Genomic DNA, 23,789 nt, shown 5'->3' with positions numbered 1-23,789 from the left:
GAGTGGGTATATTGGAGTGGGTAGATAGTGTAGATTGGGATGAAGTGAAGTGGGGTAAGTGGTGTGAAGTGGAGTAGAGGGGCCTAGAGTGGAGGGGTGTAGAGTAGACTAGCGTAGAGTGGTGTAGAGTGGAGAGGCATGTTGAGGAACAGTGTGGAGTGGCAGTGAGTCGCAGAATGACGTGATATAGAGTAGAGGGGTGTAGATTGGGGTGGCGTGGCCGGCCGTGGAGTAAGGTGGCGTAGAGTGGATTGGTGTTGAGTAGAGTTACAGGGAGTGTCGTAGAGTGGAGTGGAGTGGAGGGGAGGGGCCTATAGTGGAGCGGTGTAGTGTGAAGTATGCATGGTGAGGTAGCAAACTTCTATTACAGACAACGTGTTTTCGGTTGAAATTACATTTCCACAGACATTTAGTTTTGATGTGGACAGATGATAAATCTGATCACCCATTGTATTGGTGTCTTTTGATCGTATTAAAAATATGTTTCCACCACACTTCAGAATTACAAAAATAATGTCATTTGTGCTTTACTAATTCTGATATGTTCTGAAATAGCAGCACCGTTTATTTGCAGACATTTAAATGTTGTTGTGCCTTAGAAAAGAGCCTTTCCTTCAACAGACAGATTGTCACATACATTCTCCCACTCTGAAGTCAGAGAGAAAAAAAAGTAAACACCAAGCTCCCCTGGAAGACAGCGCTTGAAATGTGATCCGTGTCTTTGAATGCACAGCACACGTCGCAACATGGAGTGCATTCCAAGGAAGCTTTGAGAATGACACCGGAAGTTGTTTGCAAACAAGCCTTGGCCTGAAAGGACCACCTGTTGGAGCATAACATGGGTGAGGGTGGAGGGTATTTTATTTATTTATGCGTTTTTATATAGCGCGGACTTTACCCGAAGGCGTCAGAGCGCTTCACAATAGGAACAGAAAAATTACAAATGAACAAATTACAAAAGCAGACGATAAGTTACATGAGGTAAAAGTGACAATTGTAAGCAAACAAAATACATGAGCTAGCAAACAGTGCAATACAGGAGGAAGAGTGACAAGTGTGCAGGTTACAAGAGAAAACAAAGTACAATTAGAGGTATAATACTGCAATATATACTAGACACAGAGGCACAAGAACAGACGTTACGTAGGCAATGGTGGCACTTGTGCAAGTATCAACAGCAAACAAAATGTGAGAGGCAGCAAACAGTGTGTTACAAGAGAAAGGTGACGTGTGCATGTTACAAAAGGGTACCATACACAGGTACAAGTATAATACTGCAATAAATGGCAAACACTCCAACCACAAGAACACACTGAGAAGGCACTTTCATAGTCATGGAGAATAGAGTTTTCAGTGATGGGAGGCCTTCCTTCAGATAATAGAGAGGGAGTGAATTACTTTAGGAGGTGTCTGGAGGAGGAGAACTTTGAGGTCCCTTTTGAAGGCCTGGGGGGAGGTGGTGGTGAGTTCCAGATTCTCACTGCGTCCATATTCTACGGCACTTAGGGGTCGGGGGGGGGGGGCACAAGAGGGAGGGAACACCACATATGAGCAGGAGAGTGAGAGAGCGAGGCGCGTGAAAGGGGGAGAATGAGAGACAGCAGCCTGAAGCCCTCGGTGGAAGGAGCCAGGTACACAGTGGATACTTGTGGAAGGGAGGGAGGACTGATGATGGACAAGCGAGCCATCCAATGAGAAGCAAGCGAGGTTGACAAAGGAGCCAACCAATGGAGGCAGTGGGAGGGCTTCACGACCACTGTTTGTCTTGGGGAGCTGGCTGCAGGCAAGCCGGGCACAGCCGGACGGACAGACGGACGGACGGACGGACGGACGGACGGACGGACGGACGGACGGACGGACGGACGGACGGACGGACGGACGGACGGAGGACGGACGGACGGACGGAGGACGGACGGACGGACGGACGGACGGACGGACGGACGGACGGACGGACGGACGGACGGACGGACGGACGGACGGACGGACGGACGGACGGACAGACAGACAGACAGACAGACAGACAGACAGACAGACAGACAGACAGACAGACAGACAGACAGACAGACAGACAGACAGACAGACAGACAGACAGACAGACAGACAGACAGACAGACAGACAGACAGACAGACAGACAGACAGACAGACAGACAGACAGACCGACCGACCGACCGACCGACCGACCGACCGCTGAGTCTGCTCGTCACTCTCGACCCAAACACACCAGGAGCGGGTGAGTGACTCATGCACGGACCGGGGGACGCGAATGTTTTGCATTAACCCGACTCCGCATCCGGTGTTGTTGCGTTCACCCCCCTCCTGAAGCCGCCCCTCCCCCCTCAATGCGCTGCAGGCGAGCTTCAAAGCGCTCTAGTGAGCCAGGCACCAGCATTATCAACCGATGGCTCGTGGCTGTGCATCCTGGAAGTTTTTAATCATGATTTCGTAAGAGGCTAAACAGCACTACAAGTCCCAGAATGCACCGGGAACACATTCCTACACGTGCACCAACTCGAGCACGTCCTGGTGGACTTGCACGTCTTGTGCTTGTCCCCCTCCGCACACCTCCCGCTGCTTTTATTTATTTATTTATTTGTTGCGTTTTTCTATAGCGCGGACTTTACAGTAGGAACAGAACTGATAGAAGAGAACATTACAAGTGCACAAATTTCAAAAGCAAACGTTAAGTAACATGAAGCAAAAGTGACATATGTGAGCAAACAAAATACAAGAGGTAAAAGTGACGTGTGCAGGTTACAAACACCTCGTCCTCATGTTATTTGGAGGGAGACTTCCCACTAATGAGAATTTCTACCTCCCATGACCATGGAAGTGCCTTCCCAGTGTGTTCTTGTGGTTGGAGTGTCTGCCTGTTTGTAGTATTTTCCATGTACTTGTGTTCGGTGCCCTTTTGTAACATGCACACACCACTCTGCCCTTGCAACACACGGTTTGCTATCTCTCACATGTTCTACCTTTGATACTTGCACAAGTGCCACCTTTGCCTACGTAACGCTTGTTCGTGTGCCTGAGTGTCTAGCACCTTTTGCAGTATTATACCTCAAATGATACTTTGTTTTCTCTTATAACTGCACACTTGTCACTTTTTCCTCCTGTGCACTTTTTACTACCTCATGTATTTTTGGTTGCTCACAATTTTTACTACCTCATGTATTCTGTTTGCTCACAATTGTCACTATTACCTTATGTAACGTAATGTATGCTTTTGTAATCTGTTCTTGTGTAATGTTTCTCATTATGTTTCATTTCTGTTCCTATTGTGAAGCGCTCTGACGCCTTCGGGTAAAGTCCGCGCTATATAAAAATGCATAAATAAATGAATAAATCGGTGGCAGGGCCCGGGCGGGAGGGGCGGGGCTTGATTTATAAATCTGGGGTGAGCTGAAGTGCTTTCGTTTCCTACACAGAGGAGGGAGCCGTGTCCCTCCCCCGCAGCCCCGCCCCCTCTCCGGACGCCATCATCACGGCTCTGCGGCTGCGTGGAGGGACGGGCTTTGTTGTGCTCCGGGTGTTGAACAGTGGAGGTGAGAAAGCCCCGCAGGTACAGGCGCCTGCTGCAGCGCGGAGGGCACAGCTGGGCTGGTGGAGGCGCCTGCTGCAGCGGAGGGCACAGCTGGGCTGGTGGAGGCGCCTGCTGCAGCGCGGAGGGCACAGCTGGGATGGAGGCGCCTGCTGCAGCGCGTAGGGGCACATCTGGGCAGGTGGAGGCGCCTGCTGCAGCGCGGAGGGGGCACAGCTGGGCTGTAGAGGCGCCTGCTGCAGCGCGGAAGGGCACAGCTGGGCTGGTAGAGGCGCCTGCTGCAGCGCAGGGGGGCACAGCTGGGCTGGTGGAGGCGCCTGCTGCAGCGCGGAGGGCACAGCTGGGCGGGTGGAGGCGCCTGCTGCAGCGCGGAGGGGGCACAGCTGGGCTGGTGGAGGCGCCTGCTGCAGGGGGGGGGGGGGGCACAGCTGGGCTGGTGGAGGCGCCTGCGCAGCGCGGAGGGGCACAGCTGGGCTGGTGGCGGCACCTGCTGCAGCGCGGAGGGGCACAGCTGGGCTGGTAGAGGCGCCTGCTGCAGCGCGGAGGGGCACAGCTGGGCTGGTAGAGGCGCCTGCTGCAGCGCGGAGGGGCACAGCTGGGCTGGTAGAGGCGCCTGCTGCAGTGCGGAGAGCACAGCTGGGGTGGTGGAGGCGCCTGTGGCAGCGCGGAGGGGCACAGCTGGGCAGGTACAGGCGCCTGCTGCAGCGCGGAGGGGGCACAGCTGGGCAGGTACAGGCGCCTGCTGCAGCGCAGAGGGGCACAGCTGGGATGGTGGAGGCGCCTGCTGCAGCGCGGAGGAGCACAGCTGGGCTGGTGGAGGCGCCTGCTGCAGCGTAGGGGGCACAGCTGGGCTGGTGGAGGCGCCTGCTGCAGCGCGGAGGGCACAGCTGGGCTGGTACAGGCGCCTGCTGCAGCGCGGAGGGGCACAGCTGGGCTGGTACAGGCGCCTGCTGCAGCGCGGAGGGCACAGCTGGGCTGGTACAGGCGCCTGCTGCAGCGCGGAGGGCACAGCTGGGCTGGTACTATCTGTATGAAGGCGCACATTAACAATCTGTATTGTTTTTCGGAGAGTACTTTGGGTGTGGGGGATGCTTTGCGTGAACTATGGGTCGTCCCGTTTCTGGGTGTCTTGTGCTGTGTTTCTTGTCCGGGTGTTCAGTTAGCAGTGGGTTTCGGGGTGTTCCTGTCTTATGCTATCGGACTGGGTCTGGAAGTTACATGCTGTGAGTGTCTGCTTGTGTGAGTGGTGTCTGCTTGCAGTGATTTGTTGAGTGTCTGAGAGCGAGGGCCATAGCCTGTGTTCTGATAGTTGAATGTCTCTTGTTATTTAGATGTCTGTGGTACTTAGCCTGGTGGTAGCTGGGTACTTGCAGGTGTGTGTGTTTCTGGCAGTGCCTATGGGCACCCCGCTGTATGTATATATATATATTCCGGTGTCCATTGGTGTCTGTATGCTGCTGGTCTGTGGGTTTCTGTAACTGGTGCTCATGCAAAGCGCTGTAATGCCCTTGGCCGAGTTGGCGCTATGCCCAACATCAAACAAACAATAGCTGTCTTCTGCAGGCTCTCGAGGCGTCTACTTTCCTGCACGTGGGAGTGGTTTGTGTACAGTATCCAGTGCCAAGGTTGAATCTGCGGCGGCTGAGATCTGGGAAAGTCCCACATTGCACAATCTAAGAGGCGCGAGGCCGAATAAACAAGCAGAAAACGTGTCCTCGGGACCTCAAGCCTTTATAGAAGCAAACATTGGGGCTCTCTGGGTCTTTCTGGGCGCCGGTGCCACTGTACCCGGTGCACCAGTGGGAGCTCCTCCCCTTCCCTTTTTTTGCCCCCAAGAATATGTAACGTTTGTAAGGGAACTGTTACGGTTTTGTGCATAATCGTGGCGCACATTTCATCAACCACAAGATGATGAAATGGCGGAGCGACGTATGGGGATATGAACGCGTCACTTGGAAGTTACAGATCCTTAGCCAGGGCTTTAAGTGGGATGATATGATACAACAAGTAACATCATACCTACAAGTCAGGACTATTGGCTTTGTCAATGGTTGTTGGTTGCATAAGATAAATAAGCAGCAACTATGGCTTGTAAATAATATTCTCTAAGCTTCTACTTAAAGCTCTGATGACACCACGACGACGTTGCTTCTCCTGAGTTTCAAATAGAGAAGTAAATCCAGAGAGAAAATCAACCCCTTCGATGCTGGTGACGGAACCGTTCCGTCATCAGTCACGGCTGAGCTGTGCTGATGACGGAACGGTTCCGTCACGACCGCGCCCTGTTCTGGAATGTCCAGCACAGGGCGCGGCTGCGGCGCCGCGGTCAAGGTGTTAAAGGATTTCCCTTCTCCTACGACGCTCACCTGGCGTGACGTCATGCCATAACCTCCACTAGTGAGAAGTGAGCAGTGTGAGCAGCGCACATCGATGCACCAGTGAGCAGCGCACATCGATGCACTAGTGAGAAGTGAGCAGCGCACATCGATACACTAATGAGAAGTGAGCAGTGTGAGCAGCGCACATCGATGCACTAGTGAGAAGTGAGCAGCGCACATCGATACACTAATGAGAAGTGAGCAGTGTGAGCAGCGCACATCGATGCACTAGTAAGAAGTGAGCAGTGTGAGCAGCGCACATCGATGCACTAGTAAGAAGTGAGCAGTGTGAGCAGCGCACATCGATGCACTAGTGAGAAGTGAGCCGAGTGAGCAGTGCACAACGATGCACTAGTGAGCACTGTGAGCAGCGCACATCGATGCACGTGTGAGCAGTGCACATCAATGTACTAGTGAGAAGTGAGCAGCTCACATCGATGCACTAGTGAGAACTGAGCCGTGTGAGCAGCACACATCGATGCAGTGTGAGCAGCGCACATCGATGCATGTGTGAGCAGTGCACATCAATGTACTAGTGAGAAGTGAGCAGCTCACATCGATGCACTAGTGAGAAGTGAGCCGTGTGAGCAGCGCACATCGATGCAGTGTGAGCAGTGCACATCGATGCAGGTGTGAGCAGTGCACATCAATGTACTAGTGAGAAGTGAGCAGCTCACATCGATGCACTAGTGAGAAGTGAGCCGAGTGAGCAGTGCACAACGATGCACTAGTGAGCAGTGTGAGCAGCGCACATCGATGCACGTGTGAGCAGTGCACATCAATGTACTAGTGAGAAGTGAGCAGCTCACATCGATGCACTAGTGAGAACTGAGCTGTGTGAGCAGCACACATCGATGCAGTGTGAGCAGTGCACATCGATGCAGGTGTGAGCAGTGCACATCAATGTACTAGTGAGAAGTGAGCAGCTCACATCGATGCACTAGTGAGAAGTGAGCCGAGTGAGCAGTGCACAACGATGCACTAGTGAGCAGTGTGAGCAGCGCACATCGATGCACGTGTGAGCAGTGCACATCAATGTACTAGTGAGAAGTGAGCAGCTCACATCGATGCACTAGTGAGAACTGAGCTGTGTGAGCAGCACACATCGATGCAGTGTGAGCAGTGCACATCGATGCAGGTGTGAGCAGTGCACATCAATGTACTAGTGAGAAGTGAGCAGCTCACATCGATGCACTAGTGAGAAGTGAGCCGAGTGAGCAGTGCACAACGATGCACTAGTGAGCAGTGTGAGCAGCGCACATCGATGCACGTGTGAGCAGTGCACATCAATGTACTAGTGAGAAGTGAGCAGCTCACATCGATGCACTAGTGAGAACTGAGCTGTGTGAGCAGCGCACATCGATGCACTAGTGAGCAGTGTGAGCAGCGCACATCGATGCATGTGTGAGCAGTGCACATCAATGTACTAGTGAGAAGTGAGCAGCTCACATCGATGCACTAGTGAGAAGTGAGCCGTGTGAGCAGCGCACATCGATGCACGTGTGAGCAGTGTACATCAATGTACTAGTGAGAGGTGAGCAGCGCACATCGATGCACGTGTGAGCAGTGTACATCAATGTACTAGTGAGAGGTGAGCAGCTCACATCGATGCACTAGTGAGAAGTGAGCGGTGTGAGCAGCGCACATCCATGCACTAGTGAGCCGTGTGAGCAGTGCACATTGATGCACTGGTGAGCACTGTGAGAAGCGCACATCGATGCACTAGTGAGAAGTGAGCAGCACACATCGATGCACTAGTGAGAAGTGAGCCGTGTGAGCAGCGCACATCAATGCACTAGTGAGCAGTGTGAGCAGCGCACATCGATGCACTAGTGAGAAGTGAGCAGTGTGAGCAGCACACATCGATGCACTAGTGAGAAGTGAGCAGTGTGAGCAGCACACAAATCGATGCACTAGTGAGAAGTGAGCAGTGTGAGCAGCGCACTTCCATGCACTAGTGAGAAGTGAGCCGTGTGAGCAGTGCACATCGATGCACTAGTGAGAAGTGAGTAGTGCACATTGATGCACTGGTGAGCACTGTGAGAAGCGCACATCGATGCACAAGTGAGCAGTGTGAGCAGCGCACATCGATGCACTAGTGAGAAGTGAGCCGTGTGAGCAGCGCACATCGATGCACTAGTGAGCAGTGTGAGCAGCGCACATCGATGCACTAGTGAGAAGTGAGCAGTGTGAGCAGCGCACATCCATGCACTAGTGAGAAGTGAGCAGTGTGAGCAGTGCACATCCATGCACTAGTGAGAAGTGAGCAGTGTGAGCAGCGCACATCGATGCACTAGTGAGAAGTGAGCAGTGTGAGCAGTGCACATTGATGCACTGGTGAGCACTGTGAGCAGTGCACATCGATGCACTAGTGAGAAGTGAGCACTGTGAGCAGTGCACATCGATGCACTAGTGAGAAGTGAGCCGTGTGAGCAGCGCACAACGATGCACTAGTGAGAAGTGAGCAGTGTGAGCAGCGCACAACGATGCACTAGTGAGAAGTGAGCAGTGTGAGCAGCGCACATCGATGCACTAGTGAGAAGTGAGCAGTGTGAGCAGCGCACATCGATGCACTAGTGAGAAGTGAGCAGTGTGAGCAGCGCACATCGATGCACTAGTGAGAAGTGAGCAGCGCACATCGATGCACTAGTGAGAAGTGAGCCGTGTGAGCAGCGCACATCCATGCACTAGTGAGAAGTGAGCCGTGTGAGCAGCGCACAACGATGCACTAGTGAGAAGTGAGCAGTGTGAGCAGCGCACATCGATGCACTAGTGAGAAGTGAGCAGTGTGAGCAGCGCACATCAATGCACTAGTGAGAAGTGAGCAGTGTGAGCAGCGCACATCGATGCATTAGTGAGAAGTGAGCAGTGTGAGCATGCACATCAATGCACTAGTGAGAAGTGAGCAGTGTGAGCAGCGCACATCGATGCACTGGTGAGAAGAGAGCCGTGTGAGCAGTGCACATTGATGCACTGGTGAGCACTGAGAGCAGTGCACATTGATGCACTGGTGAGCAGTGCACTTCGATTTGCCTGTGACCTGAAAAAAAACGGACCGCCTCGGGATATTCAGGTGTTACTTGAAATTACAGATGAATTTCTGCAGCTGGTCCTTAGCCCCTTTTATGATCCCTTTTAGATACGGTTTTAACCTGAAAACTCGAGGCCAGAGTGAAGCGAAGGTTTAGTTCCACCTGTGGGGATGAGTAAACAAACGTTCTAACCTTTTGCCTAATTTCGCACAACTCTAATAAATAACTTTGTCCTCCTAAAAGCCCTTTTGGTATGAAAATGATCCATAGTTTGAGTGGATTATTTTCAGCAAAAAGTCAAACAAGCATTGGCAAGTCTACGGACTGGCTTTAATGTGGTAATGCTGGCGTGCACCGAGAGGGTTTGAGCTTCACCAGTGTGTGCCCTGCTGCATGCCACAGCAGGCTGGGGAATAAAAAGAACCGGGTGAAGTCACGCGAGGCACAGAAAGAGGACGTTGACCAGAGATGAGGCAGAAAGACATGCAGATTCATTTACTTCAACTTTACAACATTAAAGCCGGACCTACCGGCTTTGCCAGTTGTTAGTAATGGGGTCTCTAGTTGGCAGAGGTTTGCACCCTGTCCGCGCGAGGCCCACAATCCTAGTCAGGGTAAGTCAGATACACTCCTTAAATTAGCCTGCGCTCACCCTCTGGTAGCTTGGCACGGAGCAGTCCGGCGTAACTTAGGAGGCGATCGATAATGTATTTCTGAAACAGTTAAAACAGCAAACCGTTGAAACCACACTAAAATAATCCACACCAGGTTAGAAAAAGCATTTGCAATGCAATAGATCTCGCATTATTAAAGTTTGAGCTATTGGCATTGCTAATAATAATGCAACACCAATAGCTTTTTTTTTATGTCTTAGAAAAGAAAACACAAATAAAAGGCATTGTCATTCGCAATGTGAATGGTCAATAGAAAAATGCCTTTTTATTCATGTTTTACAAAAGAAAACCAAACAAAAAAAAACCACTGTCAATAGCTCAAAATAATGCCAGTGCGAAAACTATTGCATTGTAAATGCTTGTTCTTAAACGGGTCGTCTTTAGTTCCTTTCTGAGCTCAGCAGGCATAGCATTCCAAAGTTTAGGGGTCAAATGCGAGCAGTCTTTATACTATTCCCCCCCCCGTCTAATCAAGTCAAGTCAAATGTACCTTTATTACGGCCAACATGGCCCAGAAAGTGCAACATTTTACAACAATCTAATCCTTTGGGTTGACTGAACCTTTCGTAGTCACGCATTGGACGACCTTAGGGTCCTGCCGTGGGTGTAAGTTACCAGAAGGGCCCCTTACCAAGGAGGGTCCTTTCTGGTTAATTCCCCTATGTGCCAAGTGGAGTGCCTTGAATCTTACCCTTACCTCCACTGTAAGCCAATGCAAGGAGGCAGTGAACGTTTTGGGTTGCTTGAGGATAGTTCTTGCTGCCACGTTTTGGACCAGCTGGAGTGTCGTGATAAAATATTTGGGTGAGCCCAAATATAGGGAGTTCCCATAGTCTGAGCAGGAAAGAATTCCACTAAGCTGGGTACCACACTGGTATTTCATTCCGAGAGCTAGTCTATGGACAACAGCAGACATGGTTGGAGAGAGAAACGGTTTGGATATCTGCTGGCATGGACTTTGTTAATATCACCCCATATCTGCTTGTCGTTATGAGCAGTGCCATTGGAATTAAGTGATTGTGTGGGCGCTGCGGTTTTCACATAATTATGGATTTGCTCTATTTGCCACATAACCCATCACCTGCTGCATAATTTGCAGATTTTAACAAAAAAAGTATGTTTCTTTCTCTAATGGTTCAAAAGTTACTAAAAAACGCGTCAACATGTATGGCCACACAGTGGAAGTCCCTTAGCAAAGGTTGGTTGGCAACCATTCTATTGCTTATTGCTATATTTGGGTGTTTAGCACCTTCGCTGCGGCGGCTATTCCGCCGCAGTGCTAAGGGGGCGGGGGGGGGGGCGCGCGGCGCTCACACGATGTTGACCGAACCGCTCCGTTACCAGCCTCGGTTGAGCTGTGCTGATGACGGAGCGGTTCTGTCATGGCCCCGCCCGCTCAATAGAATGCGCCGTGCAGGTGCAAAATCAGCGCAGGCGCGTCGGGCGGGCCATGACGGAACCGCTCCGTCATCAGTACAGCGCCACCTCGGCTGATGACGGAGCGGTTCCGTCATCAGCGTCGAAGAGGTTAACTATGACTGAGGTGCAGCCTGTGCCCAGACAGAATTACTTCCTTATTTTGTCATGTTTACACTACCCGATCACAACATTTTGCTGTGTTAAGCCACACAATTTGCCTTTTTTTACCGCATAATTTGGTCAACCCTGCCGCATAATTTGAGCTTCCCTTGCTGCATAATTCCAGTGGCCCTGATTCTGAGATGTTAAAAAGCTGCCCTGGTATGTAGCTTGTCAGAACCAGCAGTTGTTGACAAAATGAAGGTGCCCGGCATTGGTGCAGGAGCTTCCTGCAGATTTACTCACAGTGGACTGGGCACCCTTCTCTGATCCTTCCTGGACTCTGGCTTTACCTTTGTTTTCCGTTTCTCCGCGCCTTTGCCAATCTGTTCACTGTTGTTGCCCCCGTCACTGCTGCTGAAAACAGAATCCACGTGCTTACTAACCCGCAGTCCATGTTTGCCACACGCCGCCTATTCTTGCGCGTCTCTTGACTCTTATATGCAGTTTGTATGTATTTAATGACGCGTGGGACTACAGGTCCCAGAATGCACCGTACTCTTGGTTACAACCCCGCGGAAGGCTCAAGCTACCGCTTACGTCACGGGGCCAGATGCCAGCTCTGCACGAGTGAGGACAGCTGATACAGTGTTACTAAGCTACAAGGCAGGCAGTGAAAACATCACAAGCCTTTATACAAAGCAGTATTTGTTCTGGTGCTTCAGAGGGCGCTCTCACGTCTCCTTGGAAAGCCCCGCCACCCCCGCCCCCCCATGATAAAACAGGAGGTGGCACAGATGTGTGTGTGCTAACCTGTTTGAAGAACTGAAGGTGTGAGCTCTTGACGCCTCAGCTAACACTGATTTGGGGTGTAGTGTCTAACGGCTAGATTCCTCAAAGACCCGTTTTGCGAGTCTTTAATAGCGATTCATAAGGAATCGCTATTAAGGACTTGCAAAACGGGATTCATGTAGGAATCGCAAAATAAATTTCGATTCCTACAGCTTCCTTATTTGCGATTAGCAAATTGCTAATCGCAAAACAGGAATAACTCCCCATTCATTCCTATGGGACAAAGGCCCATATGAATGAATTTGCGAATCGCAAATAAGGATGCGATTTCAAGGGTGCCAGGGGTGTCCAAATGACACCCTGTAGCACCCCTGAAATGTGAATTTACACTGATGATGTGTGTGTGTGTGTAACATGCAACTTAGAAAAATGCATTAAAATGCATTTTTCTAAGTTTTCGCTATTTACCACGAGGTTTGACTTCGTGGTAAATAGCGGTCCTAAATTGCGAAATCGCAATTTTTCAATGTTTAATGAATGGCATTTAAGGAATCTCTGATAGAGATTCCTTAAATGCTAATCCTCGCAAATTTGTGAATTCTTTATTAGCGATTTTTGCATTTGGGATGATGAATCCCAAATGCAAAAATGTTGTGGTCCACTGGAGGAAGGGTACTGCTTAGAAACAGCGCCTGGAGAACACCCAGTTCACATTACAGCACTATACCTTCCTCTCCCCCAATGAAGCCAAGAGGCGCACGTAGCTAATTCACTTTAAAACAAGGGGACTTCGGCGCTAACCCCTACTTCCTTACTTGACCGAAAGCGTGTGATCTTGGACAGAGTCCTTTCTCTTTCCGTCACCCAATTCCCTTCTTACCAAAATGCCGCCTGCCTATAAATAGAGTGAACACTGCTCCATAAAACACTAGCTGGAAAGATTTGTGCGCTTACATAAATTATTTGACGTCCTGTTAAAAGTGTAATTCTATCATGAGGTGCATTTGGGTGCCTTTTTAAAATGTGACTGCCATAACTCTAAACTTTAATTTACGGTTTGAACTTGATCGGCAAAGATACGCAGAGGAGTGACGGGATGCAGATTAGAAATGAATTAAAGATGAAATAAGTGTTTTGAAATGAATGCTCATCGGAATTTTTTTTGCATTGTCATGCTTTGAATTTTCACAACAAATTGGACCGATGCTCAGATGAAGAGACATGAATCACCTCTCTCTGTTTTGCTTCACGTAAGGTCCTAAAAAGAAACAGACTGTCAGGATAGTAACGTGGCAGCAGACCGAGTTGCTTTTAATATATTTTTACAGACACATTTATAAACTCGATTTTACCAAGAAGAATGTGAAGTTTCTTACTGTTTCGTACAGCAACTATGAAAGATGATTTTATCATAGGGGTACCGTGGGGGGGGTCAGGGTGCTTGCTTCGTTTAGGGCATTTGGTTCATGTCCGCTACAGCCAATAGGTGCGTCCTCGCGTTGTTTGCGGCCTATCCTAGGACAATGCTGCTAATAGTAGTATCCGGTGCACTACGTTGTGGAGTTGTTGTGTGTTGTGCACTGGTGGGAGCGAAGCAACGTTCAGTTATTATTTTGTTGTGCCCACTCCATGTTATTCACTTTCTAATCATTATTGCCAAGTTCAAGTATCTAGAAAAGGGCGCGCGAGAGTGCGTAGTCGTGTGACCTAGAACTGGGTGAGCTAGAGTTTGAAGCCTAAAAGACGAGGATAAGTTGGCAGTCTAAGTGTTCACCGATTTATGGTAGGGGACAACGCTTGCTGAATGCCAATGGCCCCAACCTTGTCAACCCCCATGCAGCTCCAACTTCTAGAGCCCAACTGGCACCCAGAGGCAAAGTGCCAAGTGAAGGGGCAAGGAATTGCGAGGTGCCCTGGTTCTGAAAGGTGGGAGAAGCTTCTAGGCAGTGGCTTTGAAGCACAGGAATTTCCATTCCTCGTTGCTCCAAGCTGACTGGAAAGGCAATACAGTGGCATTTTAGGACTTCCCAATTAAAATCCAACTTTACCTTTGGTTGTGATTTTATATTGTGAGTCCAGAGACCCCAAACTCGAAATATCCATCTTTCCCCAATTAAAAATTACACTTATCAAATAGAGTAAGTTAATCCCAATGTAAACCTATGGGAGAGATAGGCTTGTCGTAGTGAACAACAAATGTAATAGTTTTTCACTAACAGGACATGTGAAACTTAAGAGTACCTGTTCAACTCTTGAAATAAAGCAAACACAGAGATTATGGACAGAGCGCTGACATTTTTTAAACACTCGCCCCCAGTCACAGACCTGGGTTGAATCCCTCATCGTTCTTTAGCTCATTTCGTCACCCCAGTTCAGATCCAGCTATATGCACATCAGTCTTGACCCTCTGACAGTCCAGCCCGAACTGCCAAGCCAGGTCTTCCCTGAACAGAAAACGAGCATCCTGGAACCAGTTTCTGGCTAACACCCTTCATCAGCCAGGCTAGCTTGAATCCAGTGGCAAAGTGAGCAGTCAATCAGGGATTTGTGAAGCGCACTACTCACCCGTGAGGGCCTCAAGGCTCTGGGTGTTGGGGGGGGGGGGGTTTGCAGCTTCGAGTCAGCTGAAGAGCCAAGTCTTGAGGCTCTTCCTGAAGTTGTGCAGAGTGGGGGAACGTCTGATGTTGATTGGGAGCTGGTTCCAGGTCTTTGCTGTGATGTAGGAGAAGGCTCTTCCACCTGTTCTGGCTCTGCGGATGCATGGGTTTTCGGCAAGGTCAGCGGACCGGAGGTCTCTCTTGGGTACGTGGAAGGAGACTCTTTTCTTAAGGTATTGGGGTCCGGTGTTGTGGAGGGATTTGTAGGCATGAGTGAGTAGCTTGACAATTACTCTCTTCTTGACGGGGACCCAGTGGAGGTCTTGCAGGTGCTGGGTGATGTGTTCATGTTGTGGTATGCCGAGGGCGAGTCTGGCTGCGGTGTTCTCGATTGTCTAAAGTTTGGCAGGGATTTCTTGATTCTGGCTTAGAGGGCGTTACAGTAACCCAGTCTGCTTGTTAGGAGTCCGTGGGTGACGGTCTTTCTGGCCTCAGGAGGGGGGCGGGGAAGGAGGGATGTCTATTTGAAGGTCTTGCATAGGATGCAGAGGGTGTTGAAGCAAGTGGAGGCGATGGCGTTGATCTGTTGGGTCATGGTGTGGGAAGAGTTGAGTATGATGCCGATGTTCTGAGCCTTGTTCCTAGGAGTTGAGGGAGTGGGGGGTTTGTTGCAGAGGGCAGTGGTCCACCAGGTGTTGTCCTGTCTCATGCTGAGGGGGTGGGTCCGAGGATTTCTTTCTTCTCCGAGGCGAGCTTCAGACAGCTGCTGCTCTTCCAGGATGCAAAGCTTTTCATTCCTTCCTGGAAGTTGAGTCTGGTGGTGTGGGGGTCCTTTGTGAGGGAGAGGATGAGCTGGGTGTTGTCGGTGTAGGAAACTATGCCGAGTCCATGATGTCGGACAATGGCGGCGAGGGGGGCTATGTAGATGTTGAGGACTGTGGGGCTGAGCGATGTTCCTTGGGGTATTCTGCAGTTGATCTCTGTGGGTTCGGAGAGGAAGGGTGGGAGTCTGATTCTTTGGGTCGGCCGGTGAGGAAGGAGTGGATCCAGTCTAGGGCGGTTCCCTGTATGCCGGCATCGTGGAGTCTGAAGGTGCACGTTATATGGGAGACTGTGTCAAAGGCTGCAAAGAGGTTTAGTTCGATGAGGGTAGCGGTGTGGACCTGGTCGAGGAGATTGCCGATGTCGTCTGTGGCGAGAGGGCGGTCTCGGTGCTGTGCTTGCTGCGGAATACGGATTGGGAAGGGTCGAGGATGTAGTTGTCTTCGATGAAGGGTCACAGCTGGATGTTGACGAGCAAGGGACCCAAGTCTGGGCATACCCTGCCAACTTGGGGCAAACGCAAGGAGATGAAGGACGGAGCGCTGAAACTTTTCGGACTCCGAACTGGGGTAGCGAAGTGAGCTAAAGAACGATGATGGATTCAACCCAGACCTGTGACTGGGGGCGAGTGTCTGAACATTTTCAGCGCTCCGTCCATTAGCTCTCTGTGTTAACTCTAGAAATATCCTACCTTAGGGGTGACATATATATTAACAAACATTGGCATAGCCAATAGGTCTCGCCTTTGGGGCATTATAAGTGTTTAGTTATCCAGCACAATATCCTTGGTGCAACAACATCAACTGATGCATAGATCCCAAAGGCGAGACCTCTTGGCAATGCCAATGCACTGCCAATAGGTCTCGCCTTTTAATATGCAGGCATTGACAAATTGGTTGTGCCGATGCTTGTTAGCTTTAGTTAAAAGGGTAATTATACTGTGTTTTAACTGGCAAAGTATCATCCTTGCCACCCGCTTATTCCGTACCCTACTCTCCTCCACCAATCTATATACGCCAGGTTAGTAGTGTCATTTTAGATGCAACCATCGCGGCCAGTATTGAGGGGACTCCAAGTCCCAGAAGCCCACACTGCTTGTCCTGGAGGAAATTTGCCAATACATTTCCATCGAGAGAGCGCTTTCTCAAGGGACGAACATGGCATCAGAGGCACGTGGCGTCTATAAGAGAAGCAGAGGGTGTTTCTTTTCGTGCTTGTTCCTAGCTTATTTACTTTATGCGAGTAAATAGGTGTTCTGGTTCACAATGTTAATGACAACAAATGCTATTTGATTATATGTGGATGTCGGTAAGAGTATGATCGTTAAAATGCGTTAATCACCATCTATCACCAAAATATTTTAACACAAGGCTTAGAGCTGTAATTTAACTCGTCCCAGGGCACTGTTTGTTTATTATTAGCTAAACTTCAAATTATGTGGTTTTAACAAAAAGCGACCAACAGTACCAATTAAAGAGGAGTTTTTCTATCATCATTTTTTCCATCAAAAGATTTTCAACAAAAATCATGCTAACAATTTCCTTTCATTAAAAAAACCCTGATCCCTGAAGACTCAACTTTCCTGGCAGGCTTATCAAGACTCTACAGAAACACTTTCCAGAGGGACTGTTGCTCCATTTGCCCCCTCCTTAAGCTCCCAGCAATTCCATTTTTAAACAATCTGAAGTACATCTAAGTACTGTGCGCCTCGAGGCAATACATGAAATAAAACAAATGATTTAAAGCCTTCTAATGCCGTTATTAGTCAAAGGCTTCCTAAACAAACGGGCACACTCGCCGACTTCGTACCGATGCGCGCTGCAAATTCAAATGGAGACTAGCGAAGAGCAATGGGTGCTGTTCATTTAAAGGGCTCCTTTAATGTCACTGTCAGTGGACTGGTACCCATAACGTCTGCTTTTTTCTTTCTTTCAGAACCAGTATAAGGCGGATCTGAACTGGATGACCGGAGTTGGGTGGATAGCTGCTGAGTCCTTGACGATGGAGCAGGCAAAGAAAGAGGAAGAACTCGATAGCAAGGTGAGACGTGTGACAGCTCGTTAAAGACTCGACCGGCTGCATAATGTATGGACGTCTCTGCTGTGAAAATTTACATACAGTGCACTGACCAAGTAAAGAGCGGGATGGGTCTGGCATTCACAGGTATGCACACGCCCCCCCTAACAAAAGGACCTGCTGTTGTTTGAGAGAATACTCATACACTGCGTTATCCTGACAGCCCCTGAGTCAAGAAGGAGATTTGTGCGATGGATGGCTGCATGAGTGAAGACTCGAACCCGTCCCGGTTTGAGCGAGAAACACCAGAGTGCATGAACGCATATAGAGATCAGCACACCTGAACAACAGTGACACATGACTGTAGAGCAAAGTAGAGCATAATTAATCATTTGCCACATAATTAGTCGAGCGTCGCGCTGATCTTAAGCAACAGGAATAAAGTTGATAAAATTAATTACCAGCTTCCTCGTCACATCATTTTGAAGCTCCAATGGCATGAGGGGGCGTAGGGAGGAGACGGAGTGAAGAGCAGCTGCTTGGAATGGGAAGCAGTTAACAAGGGAGGAGTTGCACAGCATCGTGCAAGAAGTAAAGGCGTGTTGACGAGAACTAATCCGCAGCAAGAGAATGACGTCACTGGAGTGCTTTATTGTATGGTGCTAGACTCAGGGGTTAAAAGTTCCAGTTACTGGCTTAAGTCTGTAGGTTTGCAGTAAGGGCCCCTGGTCGAGAATATTATTTAAGATTTACAAGAAGGCAACAACGGCGTGTTATAACAAGCGCTGGTCACATGCCGCACCCAGCACACACAAAAAAAACAGGCGAGTGCTGTGCGCCGTGCGCGCTGCACTAATTGACAAGCAGCAGCTGTTTTCGTGAGTGGTGCGTGCACGCTTCAATATTTAAGCACTGCACTCATGCTTGTGGCGTGCCCCTGCTCGCTCCCGCAAGGTGGATGCCGCCATAAGCACGAGTGTGTACTTGAAAATAGGCAGAGCGACGGCTAAAGGTCCTCCTATACAGCGCATGTGCACTGCATAGGCGAGACCTAAAAAGGAAGGTTTGGGCCTGCCACGAGATTCACATTGCCAGGTCGAAATGGCAATTTAAAACTGCACACACGGAGGAGGAGCTACGCTAGCGAACAAGATGGCCGCTTAGGCTCCCGGCTCCGCCGACCTCCGTCTCCTGCCAGATGATCCTGTCATTCATCCTGTGTTTACGCCCAACCTCCGTGTGGATGAACCGGTGTACAGTCTGATGGTGCAATCCCGAGAATTTTACCGGCTTGGTTGACGGAGTTACGTCGTGTTTCAGTTTGCGGCCTAGCCCAGCTTGAAAGCCGGGGCCTCGAGTACTGGCCCAGTGGGTTACAGTTGAACAACATCGGCCGTGGGAATCAGGCAGGGTCCGTTCTATCGCTGTGGAGGTTGTCTTTGCCCGATTTGGATGGCGGTCATTTGGGTTGGTTGACATCGAAGGAGTGGTGACTAGGCACGACTGAGGCTGTGGGCGGAGGTCCCTGTCCCGGAGACCCGGTTTGCCCCCCCGCCGGTGTTCGGTAGGTCGGGGTCTTCGCTCGCGGTAACGTAGTGCAGATCGCTGCCATGGTGAACGATAAGTCGCCCTCTGCTGCCTTCCGTTCCGCTCTTGCCTGTTCCCCCGGAGAGACCGGGCTCTCTGGGGGAAGTGTAATATCACATAGAAAGAACAAACAACCCTGCCACAATTACTTACAAAAGGTCCCCTTGGGGATCCACAAGTTTATAAATGGGGTGACATCAAAAACGTATCAGAGCCACAGACATCACTGGTATTTTAGTCCATTATTTATTTATTTTTATATATATTTTAGGTTTTTAGACATTTCAGAGATTTAATAGATTCCATATATAGACAATAGACATTTATTGAATAAAACAGGCAAGGAAAAGAGGGAGGCTATTATGGGGGATATTTAGCCTGATATTTCTAAGAAAAGAGTGAATTCTATATAAGTGTTACACACGCTCCCATACATGCTTCCACCTGGAGAACAACATCGACAGAAACACCACCGCCCTGCTGGACAACCTCGCCAACCTCGGACTCAAGCAACTGGTGAACACCCCCACCCACTACGCCGGCCACACGCTTGACCCCGTCTTCTCATCCAGCAAGCACATCTCCTTCAGTCACGCCACCGGACTCCACTGGACCGACCACAGCTGCGTCCACTTCAGCTTCAGAAGAACTACGACTCACCACCACCCGCAACAGGTCCCCCGCCGAAGCTGGAGCAAGATCACCGCCGAGCAGCTCACCGCCTCCCTCAACCAGAACACTCCCACCAGCACAACGGACCCCAACGAAGCAGCCAGCAACCTCACCAAGTGGCTGACCGCCTGCGCCGATGACCTCGCACCACTAAAGAACCCTCCCAGCAGACCCGGCAGCAAGAAAACCCCCTGGTTCACCGACTAACTCAAGGAATCCAAGAACTGCCGCACCCTCGAGAAAGCCTGGCGGCTCGACCAGAACGCAGACAACAGGACCGCCCTCAAGCACGCCACCCGCAAACACCATCAGCTGATCCGCGCCACCAAGAAGACGGTACTGAAAGAACGACTGGACAACAACGCCCACGACAGCAAGGAACTATTCAGCATCGTCAAAGAGTTCTCCAACCCCAGCGCCGGAAACAACAACATCACTCCCTCGCAAGACCTCTGCAACTCACTCGCCTCGTTCTTCCACTGCAAGATCGCCGACATACACAACAGCTTCGACGCACAGACCACGCACCCTACCACCGAACCAATGCCCGCCACCTCCACCCTCTGCAACTGGACCCCGATCAGCACCGAAGACACCACCCGCACGATGAACTCCATCCAATCCGGATCACCAACCGACCCTTGCCCACACCACGTCTTCAACAAAGCCGACGCCATCATCGCACCCCATCTCCGAGACATCATCAACTCCTCCTTCCACACCGCCACCTTCCCGGAGAGCTGGAAGCACGCCGAGCTGACCGCCCTCCTGAAGAAACAAACGGCGGACCCCACCGACCTCAAGAACTACCGTCCCATCTCGCTCCTTCCTTTTCCGGCCAAAGTTATCGAGAAGACCGTCAACAGACAGCTTGCCGCCTTCCTCGAGACGAACGGATCCCTCGACCCCTCGCAGTCTGGGTTCCGGGCCAACCACAGCACTGAGACCGCCCTAATCGCAGCCACCGACGACATCAGAACCCTGATCGACAACGGGGAAACAGCGGCCCTCATCCTCCTGGACCTCTCTGCGGCGTTCGACACTGTCTGCCACCGCACCCTGGTGAAGCGCCTCAGCAACATCGGAATCGGAGAGAAAGCACTGGAGTGGATCATCTCGTTCCTCCCCGGAAGAACCCAGAGAGTCCGCCTCCCTCCGTTCAGATCCAAGGCCACCAAAGTCATCTGCGGCGTACCACAAGGATCTTCACTCGGTCCAACCCTCTTCAACGTCTACATGAGCCCCCTCGCAGCCATCGCACGCCAACTCAACCTCAACATCATCTCCTACGCCGACGACACCCAGCTGATCCTCTCCCTCACCAACGACCCCACCACCGCCAGAGCCAACCTACACGAAGGGATGAAAGACGTCGCCGACTGGATGAGGAACAGCCGCCTTAAACTGAACTCAGACAAGACGGAAGTCCTCATCCTGGGATCAGCAGCCTCCGCATGGGACGACTCCTGGTGGCCCCCGGCCCTAGGCAGCGCACCCAAACCAACGGACCACGCACGCAACCTGGGCTTCATCCTGGACTCCTCCCTCTCGATGACCAGACAAGTCAACTCCGTCTCTTCTTCATGCTTCAACACCCGTCGCATGCTCCGCAAGATCTTCAGATGGATCCCCACCGAAACCAGGAAGACGGTCACCCAGGCACTCGTCACCAGCCGACTGGACTACGGGAACACCCTCTACGCAGGAACCACTGCCAAACTACAGAAAAGACTCCAGCGCATACAGAACGCCTCCGCACGACTCATCCTGGACATCCCTCGACACAGCCACATCACCGGACACTTGAGAGACCTGCACTGGCTCCCCGTCAGCAAGAGGATCACGTTCAGACTCCTCACCCAAGCACACAAGGCTCTCCACGACCTGGGCCCCAAGTACCTCAACGACTGCATGACCTTCTACACGCCCACCCGCCAGCTACGATCGATCAGCCACGCCCTCGCCACCGTACCGCGCATCCGCAGAGCCACTGCCGGAGGAAGATCCTTCTCCTACCTGGCAGCCAAAACTTTGAACTCCCTCTCCACCCACCTACGGCTGACCCAAGACCATCTCTCCTTCAGGGAGCAGCTCAAGACCTGGCCGTTCGAGCAGTAACATTCCCCTCTCCCCCAGCGCCTTGAGACCCTCCCGGGTGAGTAGCGCGCTTTACAAATGCCTTGATTGATTGATTTCCATCGAGAGAGAGCTTTCTCAAGTGCCCAACATGGCATCAGAGGCATGTGGCATCTATTCGAGAAGCAGAGGGTGTTTCTGTTCGTGCTTGTGCATAGCTTATTTCCTTTAGGAGAGTTAGTAGGTGCTCAGGTTAACAATGTTAATGACAACAAATGCTGTTTGATTATATGCTGATGTCTGTTTAAGAGTATTATGGTTAAAATGCGATAATCAGCATCTATCACCAAAATATTTTAGGACTAGGCTTAGAGCTGTAATTTAACTAGTCCCAGGGCACGGTTTGTTTATTAGTTAAACTTCAAATTGTGGTTTTAACAAAAAGCGACCAACGGTACCAATTAAAGAGGAGATTTTCAATCCGTTTTTTCCATCAAAAGATTTTCAACAAAAATCGTGTTAACAATTTCCTTTCATTAAAAAAAACCCTGATCCCTGAAAACTCAACTTTCCTAGCAGGCTTATCAAGACTCTACTGAAACACTTTCCAGAGTGACTTTTGCTCCAATTGCCCCCTCCTTAAGCTCCCAGCAATTCCATTTTGAAACCATCTAATGCCGTTATTAGTCAAAGGCTTCCTAAATAAACGGGCACTCTCGCCGACTTTGCACCAATGCACATTGCACTGCTGCAAAATGGAGCTAGTGGAGAGCAAAGGGTGCTGTTCATTTGCAAGGGTCCTTTAATGTCACTCTTAGTGGACTGGCACCCATAACGTCTGCTTTTTTTTCTCTTTCAGAACCAGTACAAGTCGGAACTGAACTGGATGAAAGAAGCTGAGTCCTTGATGGCGGAGCGGGCAAAGAAAGCGGGAGAACTCGATAGCAAGGTGAGCCGTGTGACAGCTCGTTAAAGACTCGACCGGCTGCATAATGTGTGCAAGGCTTCCCTGTGAAAATTTACATACAGTGCACTGACAAAGTAAAGAGCGGGATGGGTCTGGCATTCACAGGTACGCACACGCCCCCCCTAATCAAAGCACCTGCTGTTATTTTGAGAGAATAGTCATACACCGCGTTATCCTGACAGCCCCTGAGTCAAGAAGGAGATTTGTGCGATGGATGGCTGCATGAGTGAAGACTCCAACCAGGCCTCTGGTTCGTAACTTGAGAGAAACACCAGAGTGCATGCACGCATATAGAGATCAGCATACAGACACACCTGAACAGTGACACGTGACCGTAGAGCATGAGTTATCAATTGCCACATAATTATTCAAGCGTCACTCAGATCATAAGCAACAGGAATAAGGTTGATTAATTATTTACCAGCTTCCTCGTCACACCATTTTAGGAGGGAGGAGATAGCTGCGGCCCCCGAGATGGAGCGAAGAGGAGCTGCTCGGAATGGGAAGCACTTAGCAAGATAGGAGTTGCATGGCATCGTGCAAGAAGTAAAGGCGTGTTTACGAGCACTGATCTGCAGCGAAAGAATGACGTCACTGGAGTGCTTTATTGTATGGTGCTCGACTCAGTGGCTAAAAGTTCCAGTTACTGGCTCAAGTCTGTAGGTTTGAAGTAAATGCGCCTGGTCCAGAATATTGTCAAAGATTTACAATAAGGCAACAACGGCGTGTTATAACAAGCGCTGGTCACAGGCCGCAACCGGCACACAAAAAAAAACCACGTGAGTGGTGTGCGCGGCGCTGCACTAATTAACAAGCCGCAGCTGCTTTCGGGAGTGGTGCGTGCATGTGCGCGCAGTCTTCACTTTTGAAGCACTGCACTCGTGCTTGTGGTGCGCCGCAGTTCGCTCCTGCAAGGTGGATGCCGCCACAAGCACGAGTGTGTGCTTGAAAATAAGCAGAGCAACGGCTAAAGGCCCTCCTATGCAGCGCATGTGCGCTGCGTAGGCGAGACCCAAAAAGGAAGGTTAGAGCCTGGCACGAGGTTCACATTGATAGGTCGAAATGGCAATTTAAAACTGCACACAGGCTCCGTAATGGAAGACCATAGACATGTTGACA

The 23,789-nt window shown here is 50.5% G+C and overlaps 1 protein-coding gene across 4 annotated transcripts in view; it reads left to right on the top strand.

The window, feature by feature from the left end:
* Positions 1-3,425: 3,425 nt before the first annotated feature.
* Positions 3,426-23,789, top strand: part of LOC144820086 (transmembrane protein 176A-like) — a 111,949-nt gene continuing 91,585 nt past the window's right edge. Inside the window, exons 1-3 of one of the 4 annotated variants that reach the window (XM_078677751.1) lie at positions 3,426-3,543; positions 17,288-17,392; positions 22,563-22,652. In XM_078677751.1, the coding sequence (XP_078533877.1) occupies positions 17,315-17,392; positions 22,563-22,652 (168 nt within the window). In that variant the 5' untranslated portion in view covers positions 3,426-3,543; positions 17,288-17,314. Of the gene's footprint in view, positions 3,561-17,287; positions 17,393-22,562; positions 22,653-23,789 lie in introns of all 4 variants that reach the window. The other 3 variants (XM_078677776.1, XM_078677794.1, XM_078677818.1) reach the window with 3 other exon arrangements.

Source organism: Lissotriton helveticus, chromosome 1_1, assembly GCF_964261635.1.
Source record: "Lissotriton helveticus chromosome 1_1, aLisHel1.1, whole genome shotgun sequence".
NCBI classification, from domain to species: Eukaryota; Metazoa; Chordata; class Amphibia; order Caudata; family Salamandridae; genus Lissotriton; species Lissotriton helveticus.
Note: the sequence above shows the minus strand (reverse complement) of the source record. Positions and strands in the feature narration are given on the sequence as shown.